General features: G+C 39.2%; 2 protein-coding genes and 1 long non-coding RNA gene across 8 annotated transcripts; all 3 read right to left on the minus strand.

Moving 5' to 3' along the window:
- Window positions 1-1,005: 1,005 nt before the first annotated feature.
- LOC120441338 lies at window positions 1,006-3,046 on the minus strand. Its single transcript, XM_039615891.1, has 2 exons — window positions 2,756-3,046; window positions 1,006-2,704 (listed from the first exon to the last, which is right to left on the minus strand). The coding sequence occupies exon 2, from the start codon at window positions 2,689-2,691 to the stop codon at window positions 1,006-1,008; it is 1,686 nt and encodes a 561-aa protein (XP_039471825.1). The 5' UTR covers window positions 2,692-2,704; window positions 2,756-3,046.
- LOC120443355 lies at window positions 2,400-7,389 on the minus strand. 5 transcript variants are annotated; one of them, XM_039621896.1, is made up of 6 exons: window positions 7,282-7,386; window positions 6,978-7,224; window positions 6,767-6,838; window positions 5,839-5,910; window positions 5,436-5,516; window positions 2,400-4,385 (listed from the first exon to the last, which is right to left on the minus strand). In XM_039621896.1, exons 2-6 carry the CDS (start codon window positions 7,125-7,127, stop codon window positions 3,558-3,560), a joined length of 1,203 nt encoding a protein of 400 aa, XP_039477830.1. In that variant the 5' UTR covers window positions 7,128-7,224; window positions 7,282-7,386; the 3' UTR covers window positions 2,400-3,557. The 5 variants fall into 5 exon arrangements, with proteins under 5 accessions (XP_039477830.1, XP_039477845.1, XP_039477838.1 ...); XM_039621911.1 differs by having other exon boundaries at window positions 5,839-5,907; window positions 6,767-6,835; window positions 6,978-7,389; XM_039621904.1 differs by having other exon boundaries at window positions 6,767-6,835; window positions 6,978-7,389.
- Window positions 7,390-7,508: 119 nt separating this feature from the next.
- Window positions 7,509-8,742, minus strand: LOC120443359. 2 transcript variants are annotated; one of them, XR_005615382.1, is made up of 4 exons: window positions 8,490-8,736; window positions 8,358-8,391; window positions 7,713-8,148; window positions 7,519-7,539 (listed from the first exon to the last, which is right to left on the minus strand). It is a non-coding gene; the product is annotated as an uncharacterized LOC120443359 (long non-coding RNA). The 2 variants fall into 2 exon arrangements; XR_005615381.1 differs by having other exon boundaries at window positions 7,509-8,148; window positions 8,490-8,742.
- Window positions 8,743-9,099: the final 357 nt, after the last annotated feature.

Consider the following 9,099-nt stretch of genomic DNA (forward strand, 5'->3'; position numbering starts at 1 on the left):
ATCTGTTTCATTTCATCTCTTTCATTGACATTGGACTTTTTTACCTCCTGAATGACTCCATTAAGAAATTGTGTCATCTCAAATTCGGGTTTAGAGACATAAGACATCATGTACATCAGGCAGCTGTAGTCATCAATGACATATTGGATGTCCATGTTGGCATTCCAGGCCCTCAGCAGATCTGCATTGTATGCATTCACCCAGCAGTCATTAGGTTCACGCTTTAAGAGGATGGCATGGCCATTGCTTAAATTGAAGACACAATCCAAGTATTGTTCATAAGTTAATTTGCATTTGTGAAGCAGCTCAGACAAGTCTTCAAACGAGGAATTTGGGTCACAGAGCAAATCTCTCAATGGCTGGAGTTTTTCTTTGGCCTCTTTCTGTTTTTTTGCGAGAGCCATTCGTCTGTTTTTTTGCTTTTGTTTTTCATTTGTGCCTTTCTCCTTACTTGTGCTATGCTGCTTATCATTGTGATCATCGTCATCATCTGGGCTTGGGAAAGTGATCATTGTTTGGTCTACGGGTAGTTTGGGGAACCCAAACCTACATGACACATTAACGTTTTTACAGGATCTGGAGTGATTTCTGCTGTGGACTTGAACCTCAGACACAATTTTGTCAAGTTCAGGATCGGCATTTTGGTCAGGCATCTTACATGTTATGTACTTGTCAATAAATTTGTACACGTGGTCTTCAAGGTCGCTTCCAAATTTAGGTGCATCTTTGACCCAAACCAGTAAATGGATATGAGGGCTACCTCTGGCCTGAAACTCCACTCGATAAAAGTAATCTTCTACTTCACCGATGGGCTGTGCCGGGACAGGATCAGTGTTGTCATTAGTGCATCGACTCTTTTTCAAACAATCGCATCACAGTCACAGGGTTGCTTCGGAGAATTTCACACTTTGTGTTCCAGTCAAGTTGTGAAAATCCACTTGTTCACCTTGTTGAGTTTTTATGACTCAACAACCTCAGGCCATCTCATTTCAGCAGCTGAAAATGTCAGGAAAAAGTTGGCTTTCCTAACTGTCTGACCATAGCATGGAGATCTTTCAGTGCCTTTTCCCAATAGGCTGGAGTACCTCTCAGAGGTTTCATGAAGCATGTTGCATCTTTGTTATTTATCAGTCTCTCCACTTCGTCTTTATTTTGAAGCATTCTGTTACAAATTCTACATCCATCCTTGGTGATTGCCTTACCTTTGCGCAATTGGATGGACATGCTGTTTGTAGCCATGTGTGTTTCTGTTACAAACTGTGCAAAGAATAGGTAGCTTTGGTCAGTTGCAAACCGTGTATCTGCAGAGAACAGCCGTGTATTAAAATACATGCTTGGGGACAGTTTGACTTGTCTGGCTTCATCTAATGTGTTCTGTCCAGTTGGGAACTGCACAGGAAAGGCCATGGCTTCAAGTTTAGGAATAGAGAAGAAGCCAACAGGTCTATTTCCTTGGGCGGGTGCAATGCTAAATATTCCTTCACCATATGATAAAATGTCCTGTGCTATATCTGGTGGTTGCATACAGGTGTCTAGAACAAGACCAGGGCGAAGTTCTTCCTTTTCTTTCTCCGTATCTTGTAAGGGCTCTCCATTTGACTGTTCAGGCTCCAATAGTTCGTTTACATCATGACATGGCTCAAGTATTTCAGCTGTTGTATCCTCAGTGGTTCTTCTTTCTGGTACAATTTGGTTGTCGAAGTTTCTGGGCAGTGCATCTTGAATATCTGTATCAGCAGTGTCATGTTCCGTCTCGATTATCTGATTATTTGTGGGATCAGCAAAAGTTGCGTCATCATCAATAGATACATCTTTGTATTCTGAATGCATCTCTTTTAGCTTTGATAAGCCTGCTAACACATTCTTCATGTTCACAGTGTAGAAGTGTTGGTATCCTTTGAATCTGATGTGTCTTTTCAGTTGTACTTGCAGGAGCTGGGCTTCATTGCTAGGTCTGGGAAGACAGTTTACTGTGGTTTCCACGTCTGACGGTACACAAACAACAGCCCCATGTACGGCTCTTTGCTGTCCTTTTGGTAATGCAATGATTTTGGCAAACGGGAGAATTTTAGCAATCAGTTGTCGTTCTAGTACATTTAATTGACTCAGTTCAACTGGGATGGGTGCTAGTGCTAAATTGTTTGCCACTGTGATGGAAGAGATCTTTCCTCGTTGTAGGTGGCTGTGACAGTTATAGCAAATCCACTCTTGCATTCTTTGTTTTGGAAAGGTACAATTAGCTGTACATTCACTATCACAAACATGGACAAATTTTCCTGTCAAGCAGGTGTCAACAATGTGACTATTTTTAACATACTTTGATCTTTTGCAGTGTTTTACTTGATTAGGAAACAGAGTTCTGTGGCACACTGTACAGACATGGGTGGGTCCTAACTTAATTGTTTCACGGAAAGCTAATGTGGCTGCTTGCATCACACTATTCACTACAAGCTGGGGCTGTGCTTCAGACTGTGGACCCTGCTGGAATTGTGTTACTAGTCGTCTGTATTTCTTCTTTATTCTCTGCGCACACAACTTTTTATAAATGGCGAAAGATGCAGTGGTAGCCATTTTGTGTCTCTGGTACTCTGCACAGCGCTGTATATGGTGCAGTCTGAATTGTGAGTCATTATGATACCTGGCATGAATTGATTTTTTTTTGTTTGTGCCTGTATTTTTGATCCGATGCATATTTTGTTCTTATGTATGCCCTCTTCCTTTCTCTGACATCATCCTCTCTGTATTTCTGGCTCATGTATTTTTTCTGTCTGCTTTGAAAGTCAGCATCCGTGTTGTACCATTGGACCAGATATTGCTTCTGTCTGCTTTGAAAGTCAGCATCCGTGTTGTACCTTTGGTCCAGATATTGCTTCTGTCTGCTTTGAAAGTCAGCATCCGTGTTGTACCTTTGGACCAGATATTGCTTCTGTCTGCTTTGAAAGTCAGCATCCGTGTTGTATCTTCGGAACACATATTGTTTCTGTCTGGTTCGAAAGCTGGCATCTGTGGTATATCTTCTGATAATGTAGTCTCGCTTTTTTTGTTGAAAATGAGGATCATTTTGGTATCTCTTCACATTGTGGGCTTTTATCTTCTCTTGAATATGAGGATTTGCATAATAATCTTTGGCTGATAACAGTTTTTGTTTATGGCGATGACAGTTTTGAGCATATTGAGTTTTCACAGCCTGTAATTTTTTCATTCGAAATTCAGGAAAGCAGGCATATCGTTCCTTTTCGTGTCTTCTTTTGTTTATCTTCTTTGCCAAGTCTTCAGATGAAGATTTTTCTTTAGCTTTTACATGCTGCTTGTGACTTTTTTGAGCTTGACGAATAGCTTTCCCACGTCGTTGTTTATTTAATCTGCACACATTTCTTGCTTTTTTGGGGGGGGGGGGTTATCTATGACTTTATCTCTTTCATTATTGAGTTCAAGATTTTCTTGTTGTTCTGTTTGGATGTTGCTTGTTGGATCAACAGATGTTTCAAGTTGATGTTCACAAATTTGATTTGAAGCCATTTTGTCTTGTTGCGGGTTTAAAGCACTTTCTAACATTGTCATGTAGGTTTGGGCTGATTCTGGTTGAGGCACTTGCACAGTGGGATTTGTGATTTGTGGTTCATCACTTTGTGGTGATGTAGCTGTTGCTCCTGGTGTTGCTTGAGTTGACTGTGCAGGCTGTTCGTTGTGAGTGCTGACTCTTTTGAAAGAAACAGGCACAAACTCATATCTTGCATACCTGCCTTGATTTTGAAAAAGGTTATGCAGGTGATCAGGTCATTCACATGAGTGAAAGTGAGCATGACTGCTGTTCCATTTGGCTGGGGTAAACCTGCTGCACTTCTTGAATGTGAATCAAATAATCCATACCTCCCAGATTTGTCACGGAAAACTGCAATGCACTGAGGTGAGACCATGAGCAAAGCATAGCTCACATCTGTTGACAGACATACAAGGCGACTAGCAAGAGGCAACCACCACTCTTTTCTTTGATAAGTTTTGTCTGCTGCTTTCAGGTATCCATACCTTATGTCGTCCATTTTCACACTGTAGACGTTTATGTCAGCATGAACTTTTTTGGGCAGTTCCTCTATGGTCAGATGATTTTGTGTATAATGCCTCTCCTGCTGAAGATTTGTTTTAATCCAACAGTAGAGTGCATCTCCCTGTTCAAGCACCTTATCAAGTCGGGCTGTGTTGAACTGGTGTTCCTCATTAAGGTAGGCCAGGAATGTGAGGGCATTGCATGTGCACTGATGATTTCGAGAGAATTCTGTGTACCTTTCATCACTTTGACAATGAGTTGCACTGACACGCCAGAAGTGCTGAACTGCGTTGCTCTGTAGCTCCTCTGTCAGTAGTTGTTCATTTGTGTTGTGGAAAGGCTGATCAAGGAATGGTAAAGGTGACACATGTTATCGTTTAGTATTTAATGATATGCATTTCACGGTTGAGTAAAAACATATGTAACTCTTGGTACAATGATGTAAGACATTTTTAAGTGGCAAGAGTTGTATAAATTTAGATTTTCTTGTAAAGTAAAAACATTTTTTTAACTATGGTAAAATAATGAAACAATGTTCAGGCAAATGAAGCCAAATTATATCACTCCTCAGTCATATTACAGCATAATCTAAAGATACACAGCATCAGATAAGCCAGAAAGAGACAAGCAGAAAGACAGTGACAGGAACAGTGAGAGAGAGTGGGAGAGAGCAGAGGTGGGAAGTAAAAATGACAAATATTTTAGATATCTGTAATTTGCTTTAGAGGTGTTTTTTTTAATGACCTTTTACAAAGGTCATACCTGTACCTTCTGCTCTTCATATTTTCAAAGCAGTTAATTTCTTTCAGTATAACACATTATTTTAGGTTGCTGCGGGCCTTCAAACATCAACTAAATTGCAGCCTAAATACAAATGAAAGGAAATCCTGTTTACGTATTATTCGTAAGAGGATCTCAGATGCTCTTAAATTAGATGTAATTCATTCACTGATTTCAGATTAAACCAGATGGCTCTGTACATGTGCCATAAAAACACGTTTCATAGTTGTGTTACGTTTTGTAAAGAAATGACACAAAATTCAGTTACAGGTTAAATGTCATTGAAACAGAACACACTGACATTCATCTTGAGAAAAGATGAGTGTCACAAAATGTTTGTATTTATTTGCACTGCTTTTCACTGTGGATGTCAATTTATCTGAAGCTTTAAGTATAAAATGGTATAAAAGTTTTCAGAATAATAGATATAGAAATAGCTAAACAGACAGACCGCTGTTGAGATGTCTGCATTTTAGGAGTCTGATGAAAGAAACTGACAAATGTACATGTTTAGTCTAACATTTTAGTATATTTAGTACGAGTTAGCAAGCACACTTAAGGTGAAAGACTAAATATCAACCCCGGTGATTATACATAGGGTTAGGCTTACCTTTTTAGGTGGAGAATTTGATGCCGTGTGGAAATCATCGGTTGCCCAGACTCGTTTTGCTGGTGGACGAGTTTCTGAACTCTGATAATACAGTTAATCAAAATTAGAAAACCTACTAACAGATTTGAAATAGAGTGTAACACTGGATACTTTAAAGAAAACATGAAACAGTAGCGGTTACTAAACGTACTAAGCAATAAAAAAAAAAAAAAATTCCAGCTGTTTGCATAACTACTAAGAAATTTGAAAGTGAGTGTAACTTTAAACAAAACTAACAGAAGCGAGACAACAAAATTCTTACTGTTTACATAAGGCAAACATGTAACCATATGTCTTTAACATTTAATGGTAATGTAATTGTCCACTATAAATCCTTAATGGAGGAATACCGTTTTAAATTTACCTTGCTGCCTGGAGGACATAAGGAGGTGGGTCTATTCTGCGTTTCCAAGGACAAGCTGGCTGGTGCTGTCTGCTAACCCAGGCAAAAAAGAATATAATGTTAAGACATTAAGTGACCTGACACTTTAATTTCACTTTACAATGCAATGCATGGCATGAACTGTTATGCCAGTTGGGTAACATTACAAGATAGAAATGGTCAACTGTATGGGTAAGTGTTATAAAAAATATATTGTATGTGCTCACTACCACATCAGAATTACCTGTTCAAAGCTATAAAAAAAACAAACAAACAAAAAAAACCCCCCTTTGTCATATTTTCCTTTGTTTTGGATAGAAATTAGACAAAATTGAGTTAGCAAACATGCTTTAAGTGAAAGACTACATATCAACTGTGGTTATAGACACCAAAGATCAGATATATACAGACTGGTTATACACATGGGTGGTAGGGCTGCTCAATGAATCTACTTTTAATCAAAATTACGATCTGGGCTTTCAACGATCATTAAAAAGGAGTCGAGAGAATGAGTCGATTATTAGCACCTCCCTCGTGCTTTTCTCTCGCGCTGCTCCATGTGGCAAATCGAGTGCACCTCTCTGCGTTTTGAACACGCGTCACAACAATTAAGAGGAGCTAACAGAGGGAAGCTTGGAAAGCTAAGCAGAAGTTATTTGGAGAGGAGAGTGACTGCCGTTGGTTGACAAGAGGTTAAAAAAAAAACAAAAAAAACAAAAACAAATTATTTTATGACAATCTTTAAAGCCATTATTCAATACATTGTTATTGTTAAATAAATATTGTCAAATAATGGAGATCTAGATTTCAGTGAAAATAATCGTGATTATCATTTTTGCCATAATCGAGCAGCCCTATGGGTGGGCATACCTTGTAATTTCTTAATAGAGGAATAATTTTTGATATTTACCTTGGTACCTGGGGAACATAAGGAGGTGGGTCTATCCTGTGTTTCCAAAGATAACCCGGCTGGTGCCGTCTGCTAACCCAGGAAAAAGGGTATAGAAGACATTAAGTGACCTGACACATTCATTTCATTTAAATGCTAAGTGTTCTTAACTGTCTCAAACGTGTTTTGAAAACTGTTCAACTATCTGTGATCACTACCATATCCTCATTACCTGGTCAGATGGAAAACTACTGACTGCCTCATCTTGGTTGTGGCCAGTGAGCATTGGGACAGCAGGATTGACCAGGTCAAGTGGTTGCGAGCGCTTCTTTTGTGCCTGGGATCTTTTATTTTTTCTCAGCATCTGGTAGAATGTCAACATAAAAACAGAATATTAATTATTGGCATTTCAAGCAATTTGTTATTTTAACCCTCTGATACATTGACAGACAAGATGACTACAAGAACAAAAAAAATCTCTTTTCTTTAAATAGACATATTGATAGTGTCACTACCCGGTCTTAAGGCTTTGTTAAGTTCCATAACAGTTTGTATATTGTAATTGAGAAAGTGATTACCTTGAAAGTTGGGAGGCAGATTTGTTGACCACGACAGTTACTTCGTTTTGGTGTACAGTAATTGGGAAAATTCTCTGTATTTATTATTGTGCTATCTACTGTACAATATAAAGCGCCTTGAGGCGACTTTTGTTGTGATTTGGCGCTATATAAATAAAAATTGAAATTGAAAGTAATTACCTTGCAAAGCTGGGAGGCAGTGTTGTTGCTGAGACGCTGGTCGAATGCCAGCAGCAAGCAAACCCAGATGTTCACAGTCCTACTTAACACGTCAAACTTTTCAAACAAATCTTACAAGAACATTTGGCAAAGTGATTGGCTTGCAAACTTAGGAGACAGTCTTGTTGCCCACAACAGTTTTGTTATAGAGTAATTGGAAAATTGGGTACCTTGCAAGGCTGACAGGCAGTCTCGTTGCTAGGAGGCGGTCTTGTTGCTGGGGCTCTGGCAGAATGCCAGCAGCAAGCAGACCCAGATGTTCACAGTCCTACTTAACACCTTAAACTTTGCAAACAAATCTCACAGAACAATTAGCAAACTGATTGGCTTGTAACACTGAAATGTAGCCTTGTACTGTCTGGTTTAAATTTCCTACTGAGAGACAAAGAGGAACTTTACTGTTTGGAAGGGAGTAAAAACACTGTACCATCTAATCTTAAAAGTTTTAATTACAAACAACAGCTCTGGAATAAAATGACATCCAGCGCTAAACACACCTATTTTTTTCTAAATATCAGCTGAACGCATACATAGAAAATATAAGGGGGGGCACTTACCTTGGCTGAATCAAGAGTTGAGGTATTAAAGTGCTGCTGTAGTTAACGCCTTATAAAGACAGACAAAGAAAGGTGTGAAACGCGACTACAACGCAGCTATTGTTTCGTACGCGGTGAGAGTCGCATCTTAAAAGTTTTAATTACAAACGATACCACTGGAATAAAATCACAGTCATTTTGTAGATATCAGCGTCAAGACACAGAAAAGCACTTTTAAAGGTCAATTTCAAAACCGGAGGAGGGACGGAAAACGCTTACCTTAGCTGACTATCCGCTAACTGGCTTTAGCATCCTGCCGAACGTGCCGAAACAAAGAAATCGATAAAGAAACACATAAAAAAATAATTTTCAAAGCTAAATTTCAAACCAGAGACAGAGAGATACACTTACCTTGTAAAAGCTTACGGTGTGTCTTAGTAAACACTTCAGAAAATCACTGTAAGTTCAAGTCCAAAGCGGAGGAGGGGGGAAAGACGCGTTACCGGTGAAACGATAGCCACGTTGTCTCAGAAAATCATGTCTACGGTCAATTTCAAAGCGGAGGACGGGTGTCGTCATTGCGTAGTGTCGTCATACGCTAGTGGTGCTAGCGGCGCTAGCTAGCTAGCCGGCTATCAGCAACACGTAAGAGAACTGTCGCTAATATGGGATGTCTTGATAAAACGAGCAGATATTTGAAGTTTACACACCTACATTCTCGCCTGAAAATATCTTAAAAGTTGATTTTGTGACCTAGAAACACGAATAAAAGACATATAAAACGAAGTGGTGTCCGCCATTGTTTACTCTGTAGAGGCGTGCTATGAATTGTGGGATATGGAGTTTCCCCCCAAGGATACACATTTTTGGCTGTACTACTCCGGGTATACCACTAGAGAGAGCCAACACACCACAAATGAAGTCTGTTTCTATGGGGCCAAAAATAGAATCTTTCTCAGGAGCCTAGAAATTGGCCTAAATTTGTACTAAAATCAAAATATTTAAAAAACTATAAAAGTCA

The sequence above is a fragment of the Oreochromis aureus genome, linkage group 2 (genome assembly GCF_013358895.1).
Source record: "Oreochromis aureus strain Israel breed Guangdong linkage group 2, ZZ_aureus, whole genome shotgun sequence".
In the NCBI taxonomy this organism is placed as follows: domain Eukaryota; kingdom Metazoa; phylum Chordata; class Actinopteri; order Cichliformes; family Cichlidae; genus Oreochromis; species Oreochromis aureus.

Excerpts from the sequence above, each read along its gene's own strand:
- LOC120443355 (XM_039621896.1), bottom strand. The coding sequence starts at position 7,127 with ATGTTGACATTCTACCAGATGCTGAGAAAAAATAAAAGATCCCAGGCA. Across the intron at positions 6,839-6,977 it reads GTAGTTTTCCATCTGACCAG|CAGACGGCACCAGCCGGGTT; the intron begins GTAATGAGGATA and ends TTCCTGGGTTAG. Across the intron at positions 5,911-6,766 it reads TATGTTCCCCAGGTACCAAG|CAGACAGCACCAGCCAGCTT; the intron begins GTAAATATCAAA and ends TGCCTGGGTTAG.
- LOC120441338 (XM_039615891.1), bottom strand. The coding sequence starts at position 2,691 with ATGCATCGGATCAAAAATACAGGCACAAACAAAAAAAAATCAATTCAT.